At 32.3% G+C, this 27,360-nt stretch overlaps 1 protein-coding gene across 2 annotated transcripts in view; it reads left to right on the forward strand.

The window, feature by feature from the left end:
* Positions 1–302: 302 nt before the first annotated feature.
* The window catches only part of LOC140451858 (E3 ubiquitin-protein ligase Rnf220-like), a 466,577-nt gene continuing 439,519 nt past the window's right edge, over positions 303–27,360 (forward strand). For both annotated transcript variants that reach the window (XM_072545768.1, XM_072545767.1), the window contains exons 1-3: positions 303–392; positions 1,441–1,565; positions 12,457–12,937. In XM_072545768.1, the coding sequence (XP_072401869.1) occupies positions 1,443–1,565; positions 12,457–12,937 (604 nt within the window). In that variant the 5' untranslated portion in view covers positions 303–392; positions 1,441–1,442. The remainder of the gene's footprint in view (positions 393–1,440; positions 1,566–12,456; positions 12,938–27,360) is intronic.

Consider the following 27,360-nt stretch of genomic DNA (forward strand, 5'->3'; position numbering starts at 1 on the left):
CAAAAACTTTTTTAAGTATGTCGCAACTCTCGTTGATTAACAGAACCAATCCGTTGCGAAAATAAGCTAAAAACGACAAAAAAAATCTCAAAAAACAAGAAAGAAAAACCACTTAAAATAAGCAATATTTAATTAAACCTTTAGTAAGTTTTAGATACACCCACAGCCACATCTACCACAATATAAAGGCGTTCTTTGGTCCTTTGCTCCACGTGGTGCGCGCGTCAGGGGTGGGAGCCAACGTGGATCCGCGAAGAGTGGGGCAAGATTTCAAATCAGTATCATTCGGTATGCTTTACGGGATGTGACAGAATCTGACACAATTTTCGTGGAGTTTTCGCGAAGTTTTATACCATTACTCAATTGTGATAGATATCTTTAATCAAAAACAGGTAAGACAGCTTTAAAAATATATTTAATAATCATCAATTTTTTCTTAATAATTAGCTGTGATAAAATGGTAAATTTTATTTAGAATAACTCTTAAACTTTTGGTATTTTTGCACTGAAAATTAATTTATCATCGTATGGCATACAAGAAGAACACATAATTAAAAATCAATATAAAAAGTTAAATGGAGTATTACAAATAACCTAAAGATTAAATTAAAAGTAACCATTACTGTGTTACTGAAAATTAAAGTAACCATTATATAATTTTAATTGATAATTTTTTTACTCCTCTAATTCTAATCTTTTTACTTGAGTTAATAATTTTTGACGGTATTTACCCAATAATCTGGTAATTTTAGCATCGTTCTTCCTTTATTTCTTTTATCAGCCTCTATTCATCTTCATCTGTACAGTTTTCCTAGTTATTTTGTATTTATAAATTGTGAGCATATGCCTATAAAGTATTAAATTTCTTACAAGTATGTTATGTAATATAGAATTTGTTAAAAGCATATTTCATAGATTCATTTTGCATTTTACCGAACTGAATTAGCCTTTGAGTTTTTCTCTTCCTTTAATAATAAAACTTTCTTTTTCTTCATTCTGAATATTGATTTTATGATACCTAAGTGGTAATATTGGTTTGTTTTTCGCGTGATGTTTTTCAACTAAGATGACTAGGATATTATGCTTCTTTAAAACAAGAAATTTTGATTCAAGGGGAATACACAAATTTTCTGTTTTGATTCTAAAAGTTTCAAAAAACAAGTTTCAACAATTATGGAGTTATATTCTATAGCAGTATCAACGATATTTATCCATAACTAAACGAAAACGGGGGATATATAGAATGTGTTAGACAAAATATGTAAAAAACCCAAAATAAAAAATTGGAAATTACAAAACGATATTCCAGCCATATTTCTTTTATAAACAAAATAATATTAGCACAAATATTTGATAATTTAAGCAGCTTTTTTGCTACCCTTTAGAACAAATGCTAAAATAATCCGAATAAATAAATTTACACTGCCTTTTTTTTTTCAGTAATGGAAAATTCAGCATACGTCCCTAATTCCGCTCATCTGAATTCCCCGGCGTTAGTGGTATTTTCCCAAGCCGCCGGAGGATTGCAAGACGCACTAAGAATTCAAAGGCCCTTTAATCCACAGGTTTGTGAGAAATCGTACAATTTGAAACCCTATAAATTCTTTTAGTTTGAGATTATGATATTGCGCTGTAATACGTTTTATTTATAAAACTTTGATGATGATGACGAATGAGTTGATTTAATCTCGTGATATATAACAAGTTTAACCGTTAGATGAATGTTTTAGAATCTTATTTAATTGGAAATTCAGTTTCTATTTAAGAATATATCCAAGTCTTTCCGTAATAATTCTTTTTGTACTACCTGGTTTTCGAATTGTTCACTTTTTGTTTTGTATATTATATTTAATAAATACGTTTTATCAAATATTTTGTTAATAATGTAACTATAAATTTACAATATAAGATGATTAATAAAAGAAAAATTACACTAAATATCTAAATCAGTAGAAAAAATCAAATATACCTGCATACAATTATTTACTTTGTATTTTTTCCTTCTTGTCTGTAGTTTTTTACTACTACTACCACTATCCCTAGCATTCGAAAATACATTTTATTTGACGATTGCTTTCCAATATGAGAACGATTTCAAAGATAAAAATTGAAACTTCAAAGATAACGTATTTTCAATTAAAATGGTGGTTTATTTTCACTAAATCTACTAGATAACTTCTTTTTTCTGATGATCTATTTATTTCTTGATTTTTTAATTCCATTTTTCCTTATATTCCTCTTGCCCGAGTTGCATTTCTTCATAGATTTTTAATTTGTATTTTTTCTGTATCTATTATGGTATCTAGTATGGTTCCTTGTCTTCAAACCTTTCAATATTCTACTTTTTTTGCGTTTTTCTACTTTCTGTTTTCGTTGCTTCTGTTTTATATTTCGCTATAGTCAATACATATTCTGAGTCGGTATTGGCGCTTATATACATATAATCTGACCTCATGTATCACCTGTTTATATTATCATATCATATCATCATCAAGTTTTTTCCACATCATGTCTTATCCATGTTATTTTTTGTATGACCTTGTTTTTCTGTCCACTGTTTTTAATTACTAAGTCTAGTGCTGCATATAATTTCTCTCTCCATTGTTAATAATTTTTCTTAAAAAGATCTTATTTGTCTATTTGGGCGTTAAAATTATCTAATATAATTAATATATCTTCTTTCGTTGCCTTCTCTGCATTTTCCTCAAGGATTACCTAAAACTTTCATGTATCACATCACCGCTGTTTTCCGTCGGTGCATATGCATGTATTATGGATAATTTTTTTGGTTTAGTATCTACCCTTATATGAAATTGCTTCGTTTATTCCAATACACAATTCCATTTCTTTTTGTCTGGCTCCTCATAAAAGATGTGCCTTCTCGTCTTCAATTTTTAGTTATATTTTTGCTTTATTCTTGAACAATAAAGTAACTAACATATTTTGTGGACCAAGCAAAGAAAGAAAAAGTTTAACCTGTGACTATTGATACGTAAGTTATCATATTCAAGAATAATTAAGAAAATCGGTATCTTGAAACCGGTCTCAGACCTGAAACCGCAAATAAAAATACTTTATTTTCCAATTGTGATTTATTCCTAGCAAGATATACATCTGAAAACTATGATACAATCTTAGGAAAAACAAGAAAACCGTTTAGAAAATATGTTCATAGAATTTTCTAGACACGGACACTATTCCGATTTAAATGTAGCTGATTAATATGAATACACAAATATTTTAAAATAATTTATCGTCATTAATTTGTGGAGTTACTTTTAGTGGCCGATTAAAAATAAATATATTTTTTTATTTATTGTCCTAGCTTTTTCACTTTATTTTTATTTGAAAATTAATAATAATAATATAACAATGAGAATATGTTTGTTATAAATTTCTTCAATTGTAATATTTAAATCTATCACCTATCTATTTATTTGTCTTTCCTGCCTATTTATAAATTTATTAGAGTTTCACGCTTGTGTAACATACATTTTCCCCATAATGAAAAGAGGTTTGTGTTTAATTTGTTTTCCTAAGTGATCATTGTTTATATTGCTAGTGAGAGCGATTGTTAATTTTTATTTATTTTGCAGCTGTGATTAGTATGGCTATATCACTATGTCATATGTCCTTTATTTCTTTCAATACCTAGAACTAATAATTTGTAAAGGACTGTTTTTACATATTATAACAATTTTTGCATGTCTACGTGCTACCCACATAAAGTAGATACTTACTGTTTATAATATTTGAATACAGTATGCCATTTTTTATATTCTTCATGTCTAAAAATGTTTTTATGTATATTATGCCGAAAAATTTGCTTAGACGGCATAAATGACCCCATTCATTCATATAATTAACGATCAAAGAGTAAAAATCATGTAGAACTTTTTGATCTTACCTCTTTTAGTTTTAAAATAGTTTTAAAGTTTAGTTAGTTTTACATATTTTAATTAATAATAACATACACAGCCATAAACGCATGCATAGATAAAATTTTCGCCAACGCAAAACGAAGTTTTGACACTTATGACACAAGTTATTGAAAAGTGTGATTTGATTTTAGCTTAAACGATAATAAGTGAAGACTTTTGACTTCATCTGACAGAAACTTATACAAACTAACATCAGTCGAATTTTTATGCTCTTTGTCAACCTAAAAGGTTGTGCTCCAATAGCATCTCTAGATCTTGTATTGTAATCATGGAAGTTGGAGTTTATTTTAAAGTTACCTTTGTTGGCATGAATTTCAATCAGCTTCTCATATATAGAGTAAAGCATAATACCTAAATCCAGAAATGGTTTACAGTGTCCCCTATACTCTGCTCTTGCAAGTATCCTTACTACTCTTTTTTGTAGTTTAAAAATTCGATCTGCATGACAAGAATTACCCCAAACAGTTATTCCGTACAGTAAATGGCTATGGAACAGTACAAAGTAGCACATTCAAAGGGTACTTTTAGGAAACATATAAACTAAGTTGCGTATTAAAAATATACTTGTAGCAAGTCTAGAACTTAAGTAATCTCTATGAGCACTCCAATCCAAATTATCGTCTAAGAAGATTCCTAATAATTTAACACTAAGAGATATACTTCCAATCGGAACTAAAAATCAAATTCTGATTTTTCTGTTCATTTAGCTTTAGCCCATTATGTAAAAACCAATTTTTTGCTATCTGGGTATCACTATCTATGCTAATTTTTAAATTATGCTAATTAATATCAGTAATAATGAGAGTTTATCGTATGCGAAGCAAACACATTTTATAGGAACAGTATAGTGAAATAAATCGTTCAGATAAATAAGAAACAAAGTGGTTCCTAATATCAAATCATGCGGAACCCCATATTCGACAGTGTTAAACTCAGAATAGCTGTTATTAAGAAAAACTGCCTGTTTTCTATTTATTATGTATGCTCTAAATAGATTAAGAGTGTTTCCCATAATACCGTATTTATGCATGTTTTCCAACAGTAATTCATGCGAAACACAGTCTAAAGCTTTGGATCAGTCACACAACGTCAAAGACAAAAAATGACCTTCCTCCAAGCCATTAACCATATTTTCTGTATAGCTAGTGTAATGCTACATTTTTTTCTAAAGCCATATTGATTGCAATGAAGTACTTTGTGTTTTTCTAGATATTCTATCAAACGAACATTTAGACTAGGTATTCTCAAAAGTTTTACCGACAATGGGAATGAATGATTATAGAACGATAATTTCCAATTTCATCTAAAACTCCCTTTTTGAACACTGGTAGCACTTTTGTTACTTTTAATACATCTGGGAAAATCCCTTCATCAAGACAATTATTATAAAGTATAATTAATTTGTCTATAATTATATCGATTGTTTTCACAATTATTTTTTTGTTTAAGAAATAAAAATCCGTGCAGTGTGAATTTTTCAATCTCTGCAAAACATTCCTGATTTCAGTATCACTAACAGGCAATAAAAATAAAGAGGTGCAAGGAGAGTGTACATCTTTAAAAAAATCTATGGCTTCATTTTCATTTGTGGAATTAAAAGAACTTCTATGTTTAGCTATTGAAGTAAAGTAATTATTGAAATCGTTTGATGTAATCGCGCTTGGACAGACTTTTTTATTTTGAAATCTATTTCTGTGATAATTTATAACTTTCCAACTATCACGAGACATATTTTCTGAATTGGAAAAGAAATTCTCATAAGCCAGTTTTTTTTAATGATATTGTTGATTTGTAGTGCTTCTTAAACTTTTTATACTTACTATATTCCTTTGTAACATCAGCAATTATCTTGACCGTGGAAAGATTTTCTGTCATTACTATTAATTCATCATCAAACCAAGAAATTGGAGCTTTACTATGAGTTCGTGATTTTTTTATTGGAAAATTAATTTCAGTTAACTTTACATACATTTCGGTAATAAATTGAGCTAATTCTGTTGCTGTTTTGAGAGAAACAACTGAAACCCAGCAAACGTTATTTAACAACTGTTTTAACATCAGGATTCCATTACTTGTTATATGTCTTTTGTATGTATTAGCACTATGACTTTTTTCAGATTTTGTTTTTAAGTAGAGAAATTGAGCAAGATGACCAGAAATACTTGGGTCCACAATTCCACAACCAACTATCTCACTGCTTATGTTTGTTAAGATGTTATCTAAACAAGTTGCTGATCTAGTTGTGATTCTAGTAAATTCATTAATATTTATGGTTAAGCCAAAAGTAAAAATTAGATCACGGAAACTGTTTAGGCCATTAGAAGCTTTTTGAAATCAATGTTGAAATCTCCAATTATTATTATTTCTAAAAAAATTTGCAGAGCAAAACACCAATAACTTTTCAAATGGGTCTAGAAAAACTTTAAAATTCCCATTTGCGGTTCTATACACTGTTACTAAAATAGTTTTAATATCTATAATTTCTAACGCACAAAATTCACCCTTATATTCATATGATAAATATTATTTAAAGAAACTGGTCGTGTAGAGATTATATTATCGCTAAAAATTGCAACACCTCCATGTTCCCTTACCTTCCGACAATAGAAAGTTGACAAAAAATACCCATCAAGCTTTAATGTTGTTAATTGGTTTTCTTTGAGCCAATGTTTAGAGAAACATAATATACTGTATCTTTTATTTTTCAAAAAAATGTGAAGCTGATCTAATTTGTTTAATAAACTTTGTGTGTTTACTTGAAAAATGTTAACTCGACTAATCTGGTCAGAGTTTGCTAACGATTTTTGTTTAGTATAAAACGGTACAGAGTTATTCGAAATAACATTTTCACTTCTGTCTTTCTCGGTTAATGTATCTGGTTTGCCTAGAAGATTTATCGACGAAATGTTTTCTGCGAAAAAAATATTCACTCGCCCTATGCCCTCTAAAAAGAATATTCTTCAATTCTGTATCTGCCGTAATTCTGAAGGAATTAGATCCATTTACCTTGTTCTCGTACAAAGTGCACGAGAACTCATGTCCGGGGAACTCTGTAGATATGTTTCCATTTTTTTTGTACTATAAGATTGTTTATACTTTGCAACATAAATCCACACTTTCTTTTTTGACTATCGCTGTTATTACCCACAACTTTTACATCCGACCGAGGTTGGTTGACATCAAGACTGTGGATATCATTCATTTTCAAACTTTGTTGTGCCTGCGTTAATGCACCTAAGAATGGCTGATTTGTAATTATTGTTATAGTTTCACGTGTCTTTTGTATACCCTTGATTTTCTTTCCATCTACTATAGCGACGGAATTTGGAGGATGACTAAATATATAAGCGTAATATCGTACACTTATTCTTGCGAAGAGATAACAGTGTGAATTCATCTATATCTACTTTATACAGTTTATTTAAAATTGTCTTTTTATTTGAAATGGACTTAGTTTTACTTCCTCAAGTTTTTTCCTATTTAGTTTTAATTTATTATCCACATATACCCAACTTCCCTCTTTTAAATCATATAATTTTCTGTGTTTGTCATATAGCTTTTTATTATATTCATGATGTACCTACTGAATTTTTATAGGATATTTGTTTATCTTTTTGTAAGTTTTTCACTTCAAAAAACAATTCCTCGGGAACAATCGGATGGGCTTTTCCAAAAAGCAAATATTCTGGGCTATAGCCGGCTACAAAGTGATCTGTTTTATCGTATTCATCTATACAATCGTCGAATATTTCTGTCCATGCTCTAATTCTGGTTTATTGTGTTTTCATCTTATTCTGTTTTCTAATCTTTGACTAAGTCTTTTGTTTAAGTAATTCGAGAATGGGCAGTCTACAGCTGTAGACTAATGCATAATGTGTGATTAATTGCATATTTAAATGTTTCATATGATTTTTAAACATCTTGGAATTAATTCCAGGATACTGATCTGTTAATCAGTAAACAAAGAATGGGAAGCGTGTAAAAACATCATACAAGACGCGGCCAAAGAGACCCTGGGTCTACAAAAAAGCTTAAATCAACTGAAGCACAGTGGTTCGATGAAGATTGTTGTAACATAACAGAGAGGAAAAATAATGCATATCAACGACTACAACAACGACATAGAACACGAAAGGCAGAGGAGAAATATAGAATGCTAAGGAGGGAAGAGAAGAAAATACATCACAAAAAGAAAAGAAAACACATAGAAAAAGAACTCCAAGAAATGGAAGAACTAAATAAACCATCAGAAAACAGAAAATTCTACCAAAAACTTAACAAAAGTAGAAAAGAATTTAAACCAAGAACAATGATGTGCAGAGACAAAGAAGGAGATGTAGTAACTCAACAGAGTGAAATACTACAAAGATGGACAGAATTCTTCAAAGTAAAGTTTGAAAAAAACGAAGATCCACAATATGATGGAATTATACTGGATCAAACGGATACCAGAGAAAGTGTTTTTGGAAAGCCAAGTTCTTGCATCGCTTTCTATAGTCTAATCCTGCATACTATATTAAACACCTATTTAAAATCTATGAACATCTAATGAAGCTTACGATCAAACTCCCGTGCGTTTTCCCATTATGTGTTTTATTGTGAATATCTGGTCACTAGAAGAGCGGCCCAATCTAAATCCGCATCAATAATCTCAACTATTTCTTTTGTGTATGCTTTGGTTCTTTCTAGCAGGATATGTGCAAGGACTTCGTAGGTGGTATTTAGGTGCCTTATTCCTCGGTACTTAATAGATTCCTTTTTGTTTCCTTTTTTGTGGATTGTTACAATAACCCCTTCTTTTTATTCATCTGGCATTGTTTCTTCTCGCCAAATGCCTTGAATTAACTTGTATATATATATATATATATATATACATATACATATATATATATATATATATATATATATATATATATATATATATATATATATATATATATATATATATATATATGTATATGGAAAGAAAAACAGATTGCTTTTCTTTAATTTATGCAATTTGTAGGTCTTAATAGTTTGTTATGTCTCTGTCAAAATACTTAGCCTTATTTAGCTTTTGACAGTGACATTAAGTCTTGTCATTATTAATTTTTATTACTGCCATTACAGACGTCATTTTAATATTAAATAAAAGCTTCAAATGTTGTTTTTTTGCAGGTAGTGTAATTTTAATTTATTATTGTACAAGTAATAATAAAGTTGGTTTTTTTGCAGAGAAACGCAATTGCGTTTTATTAATGAAACTTTGCTGAAGAAACTTGTAGGAACAAACATTATTACAAAACAACATTTGATGTAGTTGCCCTCTCTAAGATTTGTTCTAAAACGTCAATTGAAACACCAATTGGGGACATTTGAGATTTTTCAGTGTGAGCACTTTGCTGTTCCAATAAAAAAATCCTTGAAGTGTATACTTCCATCTGCATCCATATAAACTTTTAAAGTATCTTCATCTACTGCGATCAACACTTTTCTTGTAATACCCCTTTTTGTTAGAGCTCTTTTTAATCTTTGAAAAGCTGCTGTAGCCTGTATTTTTTCATGATTGGAAATACTTTGCGTATCAATTGGCATTACAAAGATTACATTTTTCTCGGTCTCAGTTGAGGTTATGGTGATGGTATTTGTCTTATTATCACTCGCCAATACCTTCACGATAATCAAATCTTAGTTTTGTCATTTGAACTTAAATTATAAGCAACAATATTTAGTATGTGTGGCTAATGGAAACCGACTAAACAGAAAGAAGTTAGATGAACTAAGGATTGGACCAAACAAAATATTAAACAAGATTTCCAATTCAATCTATGAAGTTGACACTGGGCATAGCAAAACATAGCAAACCGTAATACCGTAATGCTGTTAAAGCCGTGAAAGCGTATCCTGGATCAGACGTGGCCTCAGATCACAATCCACTTATCGCCAAGATCCACTCTTAAAAATATTAAAAGACATCAAAGATTCCCTACAATAGAAACAAGAAAACTTAAAGAACCTAAAGTAAAAGAATGCCTCCAACATGAACTGCATGTGAACTGCAGCAAATTGAACACAAACACCAATGATATTGATGAGTACTGGGATCGACTAAAACATTGTCTACTGGAACCCTGTAAAGAAATATTAAAGACTTCCGCAAGGAGAAAAGAAGAATGGATGAATGACGAGATACTCAATATGATGGAACAACGGAGACAATTTAAAAACAAAGCCAACAATAAATACAGAGAGATAAACCACGAGATCAGGAAGATGATAAAGCAGGCGAAAGAAAAATACTTTTAAGAGAAATGTAAAGAGATCGAAGACCTTCAAAATAAATATGATCTGTTTAACCTACACAAAAAAGTTAAAGAACTGACAGGACTAAGAAAACAAAATCCCACTCATGCAATTCTGGATAGAGACACACAGAAAGTACAAAGATGGGCAGAATATATCGACGAATTGTTCGATGATGAAAGAGGAGATCTGGAACACATAGAACTTACGTCAGAAGAAATAGATCCATATATTACAAAAGAAGAAATATTACACGCATTAAAAACAATGAAGAGTGGGAAAAGCCCTGGATCTGACATGCTTCCCATAGAAATCCTAAAAATTCTAGATGAGAACCACTTGAATAAAATTTATAGTTCAGGCGTATTACCCAAAGAGTGGTTAACGTCGATTCTTATTGCCTCAAATGAATTTCCGATGTTTCCACAAAAAGAAAAACGCAAGAGAATGCAGCGACTACCGCACCATTAGCTTGATGTCTCATGTGCTAAAGTTACTACTAAAAGTCTTCCATAACCGAATATATCACAAACTGGACATAGACGTTAATGATACACAATTTGGTTTCCGCAAAGGCCTAGGAACACGTGAAGCTCTTTTTTCACTTAATATACTGATACAAAGATGTTTGGAAGTCAATCAAGATATATACGCATGTTTTATTGACTATAATAAAGCATTCGATAAAGTACGACATAAACAATTAATGAATGTCCTAAAATCAAAGAAGATTGAAATCCAGAAGGAATCTACGTTCCTGTATTTGGCTGTATACCATATATTAAAAAATTAATTAAAATCCTTTGTAAAAGGTATATATTTAAAAACCCAAACGGGCTGTGTTAGACAAAACGTTTTCGGAATACATCATTCCATCATCGGTGTCTAGGAGTACATGAATGTAGCCACTAAATATATGGGTAAAAACCCGTTAACAAATAATTAGTTACATTTGTTCGACATTATATCTTATAAATACTTATGATGTTAAAGTTACCGTTGGATTAGGTAACATGGCGACATATGACTCCACGTTGAAGTTGCAAGGGAGTTTGGAGTGAGACAGGGATGCGTATTGTCGCCAATTCTTTTTAATGCCTACTCTGAAGAGATTGAGAAAAACGCTCTTGAGGGTGTAACAGCTGGAATAAAAGTAAATGGAGTTCCCATTAACAACATTAGATATGCGGACGACACTGTGATCTTAGCTAAAAATATTGAAGATCTTCAAAGATTGGTGACCAGAATAGCGGAGTATGGAAAAGAGTACGGTCTAACAATGAACGTCAAGAAGACGAAATTTATGAGAATATCGAAAACTCAAAGAAATAACGAGAATCTTCTAATGTCGAACAAGTGGACAAATATGCATAGGTATCTAGGAACAATGATTAACTCCACAAATGATTACATTCAGGAGTACAAAATCAGAATAGAAAAGGCTAGAGCAAATTTCAACAAAATGAGAAGAGTACTATGTAGGTACAAGGGATTTAAAATTGAAACTAAGAGTTAGGTTAGGTTGGGAATGGAATCTTGGACCTTGAATGCGACATCAATGAAAAAACTGGAATCATTCGAGCTGTGGGTGTATAGAAGAATTCTGAAAATATTGTGGACAGAACACGACACAAACAAAGAGGTTCTGAGAAGGATGAATAAAGAAATAGAAATTTTAAATACAATTGAAACAAGAAAATTGGAATATCTCGGACATATTACACGTGGAGAGAAATACACCTTGCTCCAACTGATTATGCAGTGAAATATCCAAGGAAAGAGAAGCATAGGGAGGCGTAGAATATCATGGCTCTGCAACCTGAGAGAGTGGTACGGATGTACCACCATCAAATGAACTTTTCAGAGCAGCCGTCTTAAAAGTCTGAATAGCTGTGATGATTGCCGACCTCCGCCGCGGAGATGGCACTTGAAGAAGATATCAAAACGGAACTAAACCTAGAAAGAAGTCTAGAAAAAAAACAAAAAATTGTTGAAATGGCAAATTACAGGCTGACAGAAGAAGAGCACACTATTTATTAATAACAAAAATTTACGATTTGCTTAATTGATTCATAATAATTAGATCAAGTATCAAAATAAAATAAATAAGCAAAGCTTTACTTAAATGATATGTTTCATACATAATTTTATATTTTTTAAATTTTTTGACTAATATTTTTAATTAACGACTTATAAGTTACGTTTTTAAAATTAACATTAACTTTTTTTTCAGTTTACAATGACAGAAGCGTCCAAGGATCTTCACAGACCGTTCACAGCTTCATCTTTCGGTCTTCGACATATGGAAGCATATTCAGGCATTCCGGCTCATATCTTGAATCACCTTCAACCTCAATTTTTACACCCAGGTTTAACCTTAGGCTCCGGAGCCTTTCGACCCTTAACAGATCTCAAATCTTTTTCTTCTCCTTCAGCTTTCGCCCCTCCAAAATGCCTCAAAATCGAGACTAATAATGATGGTATGCACTCTAGTCATAATCACGCTATTTTTTCTCCTTCGGAGGAGCGTCTTTTGGGGCCAAGTCCCAGGACTGATTCGTGTAGTCCTGCGAGTGCGTCTATGTCTCCTCAGCCGCAAACTGCTGTTAAAGAAGAAAGTTTGGATGCACAGATGTCTGAGGATGGGGAAACTCAGGGACAGGGCACAGGGAGTGATTCGCCCGGCGTGCACGAGGACGCAAGAGGATTTCGAAGTAAGTGATTGATTTTCATTGCAATCTTTAGTGGAACATTTTTTATATATTGGTCATCTTTTTAAAAAATAATTTTTCGTTGGAGAATACATATGATAAAACCTTAATTCTAGTAATATTATAATTAATATCTTATATCCATTTTTATATATACTAAATAAACAAAAGTACACTCAGATGCAAAAAAAGCAACCTAGAAAATTTTGGTTAAATTCAAAGTATTTCAGTTTTTTTATTTTTAGCCCTATTTTGATGATTTTTTTAGTACACTGTGTAAAAATTTATAAACTTTAATTTAGTATAGTGATTTTTTGAATAAAATTTTGTATTTGATTTATTATACGGGGTTAATCAAAAGGTGGTTTTTTATCCTAACTTTGAAACATCCTGTGGAATAATTAGGTTAGCGGATTTTCGTAAAACCTTGTTTTTCGGTTGCAAACATGTGTTATAAGTATTACATTTTTTTGTTTCATGTGAACTGATTCATTTTTAGGAGTACAATGACTTTACCACCCACAATTTACGACTTTTCCTATTATTACCGTTATCTTTTGTATTAATTTGTAATACGATGATGGGGGCTTTGGTGACTGATATCGACATCCCAGAAGCACTGTATTTAAATAATGATTAAAAGCAACGTCATGATCTTGATTTTAATGAACAATGATAACAATAACAAAATATAAAAAAAAACAACTTAAATGTAACTTAACCTAAGTACGCAAATAACAAAGAAAAACTACTAAAAAATAACTTAATACTTTGTATTGCCTCCACTAGCCTCTATAACAACCTGTACACGTCGGCTCATGTTGTCTATGAGGTTGCGAATATCATCTTGCTGGATGTTTTGCCATTCCTCTTTTAGAGCCAAGCGAAGTTCGTTAATTGAGGCTGGTGCGACTTCGCGACCTCTAATATTTCTACCAAGCATATCCCAAACGTGCTCTATTGGATTCAGATCTGGCTAACACGCTGGCCAGTTCATTTTATTAATACCAACTTCCTCTAAATATTGCGTGACACACATTGCAGAGTGGGGTCGTGCATTTTCTTGCATTAATAGAAAATCATCGCCGATATATTGAGAAAAGGGTACTACGTGATTCGCTAAAATTTCCTCAATATACCGGTAAGCAGTCAACGAACCTTTAATAAATACCAATTCAGTGTGCCTCTCGGGATATTTCTGCCCATACCACCACCGAACCCCATCCATGGCTAACGCGGGGACTGAAAGCGCACTCCGCAAATCTCTCTCCAGTTCGACGCCATATGTGTTCTCTCCCATCTGATGAGTGAAGACAGTATCTCGACTCATCCGTAAAAAGAACATTACTCCATTGTCCTAAATTCCAATGTAAATGTTCCCTGGAAAATTGTAGTCTAACCACTCTGTGCCGTGGAAGTAATTTGGGGCCAGTTGCTGCTCTGCAACTTTGCAAACCAAATTCATGCAATCTTCGACCAACTGTTAATACACTTAACTTATAGCCTCGAACCTCTTGAAGCTGATTTCTTGTTTGCACCGCTGTTAAATGACGATCCTACAAAGCGTTGACTCGTATAAAATGATCATCTAAAGCGGTAGTTTTGCACTTCCTGCCACTTCTCGCTTTACGCTTGTTTGTTCCAGTTCGTATAAAACGTTCCACTACCCTTTGGATGGTAGAGCGATGAGTGTGTAGTATTCTAGCCACATATTCATAATTTCGTACAATCTTCGACACTAAGAACCATGATCAATCATAGGCAAACAAAGTGTAAGTGTCAATATGACATATTGATAATAGTCACCAAAGCTAACTCGTCGTATTACAAAATAACTCCAAAATAATCATGATTAAAAAGTCCTAAATTGTGGGTGGCAAATTCATTTGGCTCTAAAAATGAAGGCATATTTTGACATGAAACAAAAAACAAAATGCTTAGGAGACATGGTTGCAGCCAAAAAACAAGGTTTTACGAAAATTAGCAGACGGAATTATTCCACAGGGTGTTTCACAGTTAGGATAATAAAACCACATTTTAATTAGCCCCGTACACTATGTAAAATATAAAAGTTTATCAAAAAACTGGCTATACCAAATGAAAATTTATAAATTTATACACTGTGTGTTAAAAAAATCATCAAAATAGGGCACAAAATAAAAAAAAATTTAAATACTTTGAATTTGACCAAAATTTTCTCCGTTGCGTTCTGCCACTTAAATTATAATAGTAGTAAGCAATACCATAAGAGATGGAAATTTTACTACTCGATATTGCTCATGCAATTGATCCCTACTGAAAGGCGTTGAGACGCCAGAAAACCAAAACATATATAAAAATTATTAGGTTAGGCACTCTGAAGGGGTAAAAGAGTTTGCCTAAACAGGGCAACCACAACCTAACACCAACCCCTGAAAAATCCACGTACAACTTGTGTTTCTTCACAGTTGTAACAAGTTCACATTCTTTACTAAGTTTTCTCACGACTTTATTCTTGGATACACGATTATTTCAGTAGATTTTCAACATTGTTTTTGTGTAGCACCATATCGCAAAAGCATCCGGTTAGTGTCCAAGATCCCACTTCGTAAAGAAGAACCGAAAAAACATAGCACCGAAAAAGGCGGGTTAATTTTTTTTAATGACAAATCAAATGCTCAAAGCCTTATGTATGTGCCGTTTAATTTCACGTGAATGATCCCACTGAACGTCTATATTGGTACACAATTAAACGTAGCTGTTAGCTTGTGCTATTGGATGTGAACTGATTTTAATTGTTGTGACAGTCTATTGTAACGAAATTAAACCTGGATGGGAATAAAAAATGCCCAAAAGTTGGGTATTATTTTGATTAATACAAAATTTAACACAAGGGGAACCGCCAATATCCTGACCTCCACCACTTGACTTCGGGAAACTGCCAATATCAGAATTCGACCTGATCCCCTCACGATGTAAATTGGGAATCCTTATTTTACTTCTTTTCACGACAATTCAAACTATCTTTATCTTCGACCATTTCTCTCCGGGTTATGCAGAACACACTTTTTAGAGGCATCTGGCAATGTAAACAAACAATTGGATTAGGTATTTTTACTCAAAGAGATACTTAAGTGTTTTTTTTCTAAGATTTTTAAGACACTATTATTAAATGTTAAATAAGAACTTATGAGATTTACAGAGAAACAAACCAATTTAAGGTACTATTACCGACTAGAATGCTAAAACATGACAAATTTTTCAAATGTTATTTATTATATATGGAAATTAAAGTTTTTTATATTATTATATAACTTTTTCATTGTTGCTGTATTTTAAAGATGGCGCCAAAAAATGTTCAAGTAATGAAGTAATTCAATTGAAAATACGTAAAAAATCCAAATGGCGGACATTGGCCAATGGGCAAGAAGAGATAAAGAAAAATCAGAATTATTTGCTGAACATTTAGCAACAGTATTCCAACCACACAACAATGAAGAAGATCAAGAAATTATTAATTATTTAAACTCAGAACAACCATCAGTAAATCCAATAAAATTAACAACACCCAAAGAACTTAAAGAAGAAATCTTAAGACTAAATATCAAAAAGTCACCAGGAATTGACCTAATAACACCAAAAATGCTAAAAGAATTACCAAAAAAGGGTATAGTAATCCTTACATATATATTTAACGCAATATTAAGATGTAATTATTGGCCTAACAATCTAAAAATTACAGAAATACTATTATTCCCAAAACCAGGAAAGGATCCAAGTGAAGTCTCATCCTATCGACCTATCAGTCTGTTATCAACAATCTCCAAATTACTAGAAAAACTTTTAATAAAAAGAATAGATCCAGACTTTACAGGCGCAGATTGGATACCAAATTATCAGTTTGGATTTCGACGAGAACACTCAACTATCCAGCAATGCCACCGAATAACCCATAAAATCAATTCCGCATTAGAAGAAAAGGAATATTGCCCAATGGTATCACTAGATGTACGTCAAGCTTTTGATAAGGTTTGGCATAAAGGACTTATTTATAAAATTAAACAAATATTACCACCATTCTTTCAAATACTTACATCATACTTGGAAAACCGACAGTTTAGAACAAAAGTAAATGGAGAAATATCCAAAACGCGTTAAGGCGGGAATTCCACAGGGAAGCGTCCTGGGACCTTTATTATATATATTATATACGTCTGATCTACCAACATCATATAACGTAACAATTGGCACATTTGCAGATGACACAGTAGCACTTACAAGTCACAAACACATTAACATAGCTACACAACAACTCCAAGACTATTTGTATGAGCTTGAAAATTGGCTAAAACAATGGAAAATAAAAATAAATGAAAACAAGTCAACCCACGTAACTTTTATTTTACGACGAGAAACACCACCACCAATATATATCAACAATGAGGAAATACCCAGGACTAAAACAACCAAATACCTAGGGCTACACCTGGACCAAACCCTGTGTTGGAAAGAACACATCACAAAAAAAAAAGAAAACAAATACAACTAAGACAAAAAGAAATCAAATGGTTAATTGGAAAAAACTCCAAGCTGTCAATAAATAATAAAATTCTAATTTATAAAACAGTTATCAAACCAATATGGACATATGGCATAGAGCTATGGGGCTGTAGTAGTAAATCTAATATTTCTATTATGGAAAGATGCCAATCAAAAATCTTAAGAGCAATTGTTGATGCACCCTGGTACGTAACCAACCAAAGAATCTATGAGGATCTCAATATCTCAACAGTGAAAGAAGTATACCAGCAAAAGAAATTACAATACATTCAAAAAGTGAACACACACTCCAATCCATTAATTTCCGCAATACCTCAACATCGAGTTATCAGAAGACTAAAGCGACGTTGGCCAACAGACCAGTAACATGGACCCGTCATTCTCTCACTGGAGGGGACCACATCACTCCAGAACCAAGGGACAGGACCTAAACTCATCACATTAACTTATAGAATACATTGTTTTATTCTGATTGTTAATTTATTAGTTATAATTTTTTTTTGGTCACATTGTGGTAAACTAAACATAGAGAAAACCAAAACAAACTTGTTAAAATCGACCAACTAGTTCTGGAGATTAACTATCCGCCAATAATTACGTTTTTAAACTACTTCTTCCTCTATCTAAATATTGATGTCATCAGCGTAGGCAAGTATTTGCACTGATTTGTTCTATATTAAACCGTTGATTATGATTCGTGACATACGTATTACCTTTTTTCAGAGCCAGATTAAATAGTATATAGGAGTATAACTTTTTCAAGAGTTAGTTTTGTTAAATTTACCAACTGATTTGGTACTCCTAGCTCTTTCATTTCTCTGAACATTTCTCTTCTATTTAGAAAGTCGTACGCTGCCTGGTACTCTATAAATATGTGATAAGTATATATGCCATATTTCAGGGTCTTTTCTAAAATTTGTATCAGGGTTGCAATCTGATCAATTGTCGATTTACCACCTCTGAAACCAGCCTGGTATTTTCCTACTTTTCGTTCTTCATATATGTGTCGTACGCTGGCATAGTATAGTGGAGAATGTTTTATACTCTGCATTTAGAAGCATACTTCTTCTATGGTTAGAACATGCAAAGATATCATCTATTTTGTGTATGGTGCAAACTATTGCAATATTCTAATTACTGGGAAGGAATATTTGTCTCAATATTTTTTTTTGTGAGCAGCTGTAATGCCATTATGGTATCGTAGCCACCTTCTTTATATAGTTCAGCTAGGAGGTTATCTATTCTGGGTGATTTGTTTCTGGCTAGTTTTTTAATTGCATCTTTAACTTCAAGAATCGTTGCTGGTACCTATTCCCTCTCGTCTCTTTCGCTTACCAAATCTCTTTCGTATTTCAGATTTTTTCTACTTCTTCTATATTAAGTACCCATCTTTTTTCGTTGTTAATAGGTCACCATTCGGATTTCTGCATTGGTTTGTAGTTGCCTTGAGTTCCTTTTTGTCGATGTTAACTTTCTGACAGAATGCTCTGAATTATTTCTCTCTGTTAAGGTTTTCTATATATTTAAGTTCCTTATTTAAGTGTTTTTTGTATATCCTCTATTTCCTCTATTTTCTTTTGTATTATCCTATCACACCAAATGTAAATTCGGGAAAACCACTCTATAATTCAATGGTGTTACAAAATCATCAATAAAATCACAGAATGCTTGGAAAGAAAAAAATGCGTGCCTTAGTATTTTTTGACATGTGTAAATAACGTAAAGCAAAAATGTTTAAATCAGCACTTCTTGATTTACAACAAGCTTTTGATAAAGTCTGACGTACAGATTTACTGTACGCTAAAGTAAAACGACATTTATCAGATCAACTATACCTCATAATAATATCATATTTTTATAAGCATTACTTCTAAGTCAAAGTCGATGATTAATTAATTATCATGATTATCTCAAAATAACGGTAGGAGTACCACAGCGTGGCGATTTTAAGCAATTCCTTTATTTATTATATATGGACGATGTGTCCCTTACAAATTACAACTAAAAAACTTCAGAATCATCTCAAGCTACTAGAACGTTGGATAGAGATATGGAAATTAAAGGTAAACCTAGTTAAGTCAGCACATGTAACGTTTAGAACAAAAAGAAATATACGGGATTTCATCTTGATGAACAATTAGCATGAAAATAACATATACAAGCTAACAGATGTCAACTTGAAAATAAAAGGTTTGAAATTATAAGTCCATACTGAAACGACTGATTTCGACTTCGAAAAGTTCAAAATAAAGATTCGTATCCAAAATAAAGATCCTTAAAACCTTTCAATAAAAAATGTAGTGGTACTCTCTTACTGAAGTACTTATGTTACTTATAGCCAACAAATAATCCTAGAATCTACTTCTATATTGTTTATAGTCCGTCTCTGTTTTAGAGTGATTAAGTAAGTGCCAAACAGTCAACGGTAATGGATTTTCACTATAATTTATAATTAAAATCCATAAATTTATAAATAAAATTGAAGCTAATTTATCAGAATTAATATATTTATGGTCCACTGTGGTCGATTTCATTTATTTATATTGTTAATACGTTTTAAACTACATTATTTTTCAATTCTATAACATGCTAATTCACAAATTTATTGATCCGTTATCAACAATGACATCCATTATCTCTAAATTATTACCAGCAAAGTAAAATTTTTTTATAAAATTGTCCCTAGGATTTAACCCAAATATTTCTGGTTCATAAGATGCCAAATATATCTCATAAAAAATGATTGAAAATTACTGTTTTATAGATATCCCTATGTAAAAAACGTGCAAAAAGGATAAAATATTTGAAAATGGCTACACAAAAGATTCTTAATATCTTCTCTCGGTAACAACAATCAGAACATGCAATTTGCTGTTATATTTTCGGTTTACTCTACAACACAGCAAATTAGGCAACAGATTTTACAACAGTTTGTTCTAAAACAGTAGTTTTTTTTGTGTTTTTAAACTATTTCTAACACAGTAAAGGCCAAATTGTCTAAATAAAAGAGAAGACTGCATACGGTTATCTTGGAGACCTCTAATAAAGAAAATATCGTCCGCTCCACCAGTCAATCAAAATTCTATTGTCAAAAATGTTCGCGCCACCCCCACGCCAATCCCCACGCTAACTCCCACGCCAACCTACACCCAAACCACGTCATCATCGACGGTATAAATGACCCGTCCTCTATTCCAAGGTTAGTGATCAGTGTAGCAATGCAGGGAAGCAATGCATTGGTTAGTGATCGGCAGACTGAGACCTCGGAAGTTGAAAGAGGATGTCGAAAGCCCGGAGCCATAACATTCGACCCGGTTCAACCCGGAAGACTGTTGAGTTTAATATTAATTCCTGTAATAGTGTTAATCTTAGCTCTAGGATTAATATATACATATATATTATTAGATTATTAAATTCTTAATTATCACGGAATTATCGACATATTAGTTATTATAAGATCGTTTGCTATTGTCATATTTCACAATATTTGTCTCTTTTTGTCATATTAAATTTTTTATCCAGATCTTATTTCATTGAAAAACACCCCAACACGGACCCTTAAATAAAAATCAAACATTCTCAAGTATAAAATGTTGAGTGGCATATCAGAGGGGTTAACCAGCTCGCAATATATACAAAACAACAATACTAAAACATTTTTATGGTTTTAACAGTCTTCGTAGAAAGGATATATTACTTTCATTTGGAATCAATTGCGTCGTAATCCCCGTTTTCCCTTCTCCAAACGGGGAATGGGGAATTGTTGGTTGGATAACCGTAGTAGCAGAGAAATCATTCTCACACACAATTAATGGCTACAGAAATTAAAAACGTAAAGACAGTTATTGGTTCCTATTGATATGGATCGGGTATAACAAATCAACCAATATTTATTTACAGAAGACAGGGGAAGGCAAGTACAGGGGACATCAAAAGAATCAATTTAAACGTATCCTCTATTTATTGTTGTTGAAACTCTATTAAAGACTCTTTTTAATTGTTATAATATCCAAATTGTCAAAATTCGCTAGATTACTTAAGTAAATATACCTAATACAGACGCATTTACGAATTTTAGTTAGTTATAAGTAACATGTAGTTATTTTAAAATTTATTAATTTCTAAATTTTCAAGCCAATTAAATCTTTTTTGATTTTATTCTCTCTCTCTCTCTCATAAGTCTCCTAATAGACTACAAGCCCATGGGACAGTTGAAGGAGGTCATTTGACCCAACATGAATCACATATAAATCAATACTACAGTATGTAATAATAACTTTAGAAACTATGCCGCCAATTTTTATCGATACTCAAAGCATGGGGGTCCAAATTACGGGTTGCGCTTTAGATTTCTCATCCCTGTTCCAGCCGAAATGCACGGCGTGGCAAAAAAATTAATCTACACTTGAGTGCAAAATAACTCAAAATTATTTTAAGAAAGTATGTCTACTATTTCAATCTAAATCGTGTAAATTTAAAAATATTTTGAGTACAATCATTAACCTCATTATTTAGTTTTAAAAAAGTTTTGTTTTTGGGTGAATTAGATGAAGTATTAAAAATAAAGATTGCAACACGTAGAGAAGGGGTCAGAATTTGACTAATTGAAATCTACACGCACCGACTTGTTTCATTTAACATTGTATGCATCAATTTCTATGGCAACCTACTAATACATAAGTCCTTTTTACGTTTGCAAGTGCATTACAAATGGATACCACATCCGTCAAACAGCTCAAGCAGTAGCATTATTAGTCGCTACCAAGATACTGTTGATTATGTCCGCCGACAAGGAGGAGGCCGTAAACGAATAACAACGGAGGCAAAGGATCGATTTCTTGTATCGAAATCCCTGAGAAATCGACATTTGACTGGTGCTAATCTCAAAGAAGAGCTTAGAGAAGTCCGAGATGTGGTTACGAGCGTTTAGACAGTCAGAAGGAGACTGAAGGCAGCCAACCTTACACCAAAAAGGCAGCTACTGGTCCCGAGATAACTGCAGCCCAGAAACAAAGGCGATTCGAATCACGAACATCTGGATTGGGACGACTATCAATGGAGTCAGGTATTATTCTCCGACGAAAGTAAGATCTGCCTACACGGCAACTAGAAGAGGCATCTAGTCTATAGAAGGCCAGAAGAGCGGTTTGCTCAGTATTGTATACGAGAAACTGTCATATGGAGGCGCTTCTTGTATGTTTTGGGCAGGCATTTCCATGGATTGGAAAACCGAGTTGGTTTTCGTGCTTGGTGGAGGATGTGGAAGAAGTTTAACAACGGATCTAAGACATTTTGGAGGAACGTGTGGTTCCATATGCGAGACTTATTGGTGATGCCTTTATTTTAATGCACGATGCCATATCGGTCGAGTCACCACCACCTATCTATCTGAGATCGCTATACCTACAATAAATTGGCCTAAATTGAGCCCAGACTTAAATCCAATAGAGTATGTTTGAGATGACCTTAAACAAGGAATCAGGGACAGAAATCATGCACCAGGGAGCATAATGGAATCGAGAGCTGCGCTTAATGATGAATGAGAAGCAATGCTTCAAGAATTTATTAGAAAAGTCATCTGATTCATGAAAAATCGAAATACTGAAAAATAAAGGAATTCATTTTTATAATTGATGATTTCTCTGTTCAAACCGTTTTTTTTGGGTTCGTTCCAATGATGAATATTTAGGCAACTCTGATCGTATTGCATATTGTTTTTATAATGCGTCCTCCAAATAATTCAATAGCAGTTAATGTAAGTTCAATAATAAAGTTATTATTTGCACATTACATATTTTTATTTTTATACTTCTTACATTGAAACAGGAGGTGTAATCTCAAATCTCGCTTTTGAGTTGATTGTTTTGCACTCAAGTGCATATACCGGTCCGAAACTTTGTATACAAATATGCCGAATACAAATTGCAGAAAATGGCGAAAAAGTTTTCCGAGATTAAAAAGTTTTCCCTGTAATTATTTTTGTATTACCTACCTAGGTTATAAATGCCGTACCAATATGTTTGGCCAAAAACTTCCCCTCCCCCTTGAGTGGTAAGTGTATCCTACCTGTGACACACCTGTACGGATAAGAATTGACGGCATAGTTTCTAAAGTTGTTATTACATATTGTAGATTGATCTGTTAATGCTTTGCATTGTGTTCTAAGACCTGAAAATAATGTATAATCAGCATCATGTATAATGTAGAATCTAGCATGAGCAGACTTTTTTGAACTAACAAGCTTTTTTAATTCTGGAGAAAACCAAACGGAGGAAATTTTGAAGGTTCATATGTTTCTTTTTGGAATTAAAGTGATATTGCTTTAGAGATTACTTAATAAAAATTATTTACTAAGATATTAATATTTGAGTCATCTAAAATAGTATTCCAGTCAGCCGAAGAAAAATAATTGTTCAGACTTATAAACTTTGCATTACAATAATCAAACTATGTAGTACTATAATCGAATTTACATTACTATTTACAATGATCACAAATAATTGCCACATGATGAAAGTAATTGGGAAGCAAATTGTCAAATATCTCGTAAACTGACAGTTTCTGGTAATCTTCAATACTGTGGAAAATGAGATTCAAATTATTAAATGTTGATTTGGTATGTTATTTGATTGCCTCAGGATTATATATGAGAAGCATTTGTATAGTAGTTTTGCTGGATAGGTTTGTTGACAGTCAACGAGCAAGCCCTCTTCATTTGAGTAAGCCCAAGAATAAACTAGAAACAACAGTAACGAAAAATAATGATTATCGAATAGTCAACATTCAATTTTTGCCACAAGTGGCAAAAATTATGTAGTAAATACAGTCACGGATCTTACGTAAGAAAAAGAAGAAAAAACGATGAATTTTAAGTTGAAATAAAAAAATTCATAATTGATTTATTTATTTTGAACTTCCCCGTATATTGTGTTTAGTCTCAAGAGACAAAATTCTTTTGACATGATAGGCTATTGACACCCAAAATCTTTAAATTTCGTAAAAGCGTCAATAACAAGGAAGTGTTAATTTCCTATTTTTATTTCCCGATAAATACCTATATGTTAATTAATACTATTTTCGGATATTTAATTGTACCCAAACAACTATTTGTATGATTAAATATATTGAGTGCTTCATTGTAATTTGTAACGGTTTATAGAAATTATTTTCCAATATAATCATTAACAAATGTTACAAAGTAGGAAAGAAGTATGACACAACAATTTCTACGACGATTTAGTAATACATGAGGAAGGAGGATTACGATATTATATAGATGCTTGAATTTGCTGCGCAATAAAAGTGGTACTCGATAAATAAACATAGTTTAATTAGTATGTTAATAAATATGTCAACTTAATATGTCAAATTAAATCTGAACTAAAAGCATAATGCCAAATTTATTCTTCTACCACACATCCATATTTTACTGCTGATTTTGAGTTTGCAGGAACTAACACTACAAACTATAGCAGCAAGTCGAATAGATTGCATTTACATATCATAATATTATTATGGTAGCTGAAGCAAAATATGTACATAAGAGATAAAAAAAATATTTAGGTAGAAGTTAGGACCATACTTCTAATGTCTTCAAGTATACAGGGCCTCCCATATTGACGGGGTGGAAGAAACTTATCTATTTTTTAATGAAACACACTGTATGTTTTTACATTTTTAGACTCTTCTCAATATTATCGTTTTTGTAATATGGTTTTGCTATGAATTACGAGGTAGTTCAAAAGATAATTACGTTTTTTTTATTAATTTCGTAGCAGCAAAAACACCTTGTATAATTGTAGAGAGTTACTTTACAGTTGGTAACCTCTTTTAGCTGACCTCTTTTACACAGCACAAAAAAAGTCAGATTGATCAGTCAATTACCAACTGTAAAGTTTGGAGTTTTTAAGAGTAAAGTGCTGGAAGAGCTAACATCTGGTAAAGGTCATCCTAAAGATAAACAAACTTGATAGAAGAACGATGCAGTGCAACAGAAGGTTAAGAAGAATAAAGGAGATAGAAAGAGATATGACAGGTCTAAAAAAAAAGATAAGGATATATACAAGGTATCAAAGAGGGAAGCAAAACGCGCTGTGGCTACTGCTAAGGAAAGATCGTCTGCACAGCTGAATGAGGAGTTGGAAACACCCGAGGGGATGAAAAGGTTATACAGCATTACTAAAGCAAGGGACAAGTCACCAAAGGACTTGACCCATGTACGGCCGATTAAGGATGCGGAAGGAATAGTGTTAAGAACCGATGTTGAAATAAAGCAAAGATGGTATGAGTACTTTAGAAAGTTGCTAAATGAAGTACACCAGAGGAGAGACGGCGGATGCTAGCTGTCTCTTCATCTTTTAGGGGCTCTGCCTTGTGGTCTTTTACCTTCTGGTTTTCCATCTTTTACTATTCGGACAATTGTCTCTCTTCAACATTTCTCTCCAAAATTATTAACGTAGCAAAATATTTAATTTTGGTATACAGCAATGGTCGAATCTTGGAATAAGAGTTTTAATAAATGGAACACCTCGTATTTAATAATTGTTACCATCGGTCTTTTCTTCTTTTTTGTATATTGGGATTATGAGGTTTTGTTCTAATTTTTTAGGTATTGAGCTATCATGCTTCTTATTCAGTTCCTATTTATTTTACCAATCCTGGGTCCATATTATCTGCACCACCTGCTTTTATAATTCTAATACTCTTCTCTAAAGTCCTATCTATATATTTCTTTATCATATTCTTGTTTGTTATTGATATTTATTATTCTGTTTAAACTTATTTTCAGTGTTTCTGCCATATTGTTACTATTTTGTTTGTTTTAGTTTTTAGTTCGTTCATTTCGTCATTTAGTTCTTTTATTTTTTTCCGTTTTTTTCTTAATATAGATTGGATTCCCAAATATTCTACTATTTTTGCCATAATATTGATTAACTTCATTATCAACTTCATCTCAGTATTCCCTTTTTTCTCTGTTTCTCATTCTTTTAACTTTATTTCTGTCCTCTTGATATAGTATCTTGCTTTGTTTAATTTTTATTTTCACATGTTTTTCATATCCCCTTCTTCCTTTTTACTTTTATTTGAACATCCTTATTCCACCATATGGTACTTTTTTTTTATTTCGTTGGTTTATATTGACCACTCACTTATAGAAAAAGACATGTTCTATAAGGCACTAGACCGAGAGTACGATAAGTGCCCAAAAAATGACATCAAAATAATAGCAGAAGACTTTATTGCCCACGTAGACTCTAATGATAACGGTCTTAGATTCATTAACTTTGCGATGTCTAAGAACATGGTAATAGCTGGGACACAATTTCCCCATAAAGATATACATAAGAAAACTTGGAAATCTCCTGATAACGAATCTCCTACTCTAACTTATTAGATGTTAGGTCTTTTAGAGGAGCAAACATAGATAGTGATCACTATTTAGTTAAAGCACGATTTACCGAGAGAATATCCAATTTAAAAAAGGAGATCGGGAAAAGGAGAGAAAAAAAGTCGACATTAATAAACAACATAAGCAAATAGAAGATCAAATAAGGACAGAAAAAGAAGAAGAGGACATTAACCAACTATGGGCAATTATACGAGATATTAAGTTACAGAAATCGGTTGAAATATTGGGGAAAATCAAGTCAGAAAAAAGAAATCATTGACTTGATCATGAGTGCGAAATGGCCACAAATAGAAAGAACTCAGTATATAAAAAAACCATTGACGCAGGTTGTACACGGAGAAAAAAAGAAGAGTATAGACGTCGTAGAAAAGAGGAAAAACGTATCCCTCGACGTAAGAAGAGGGAATATAAACAGAACACTCTTAATGAGATACAAAGTTTATTCGATACGAATGAGACGAGGAAATACTACAAATCC

The sequence above is a fragment of the Diabrotica undecimpunctata genome, chromosome 10 (genome assembly GCF_040954645.1).
Source record: "Diabrotica undecimpunctata isolate CICGRU chromosome 10, icDiaUnde3, whole genome shotgun sequence".
Taxonomy (NCBI): domain Eukaryota; kingdom Metazoa; phylum Arthropoda; class Insecta; order Coleoptera; family Chrysomelidae; genus Diabrotica; species Diabrotica undecimpunctata.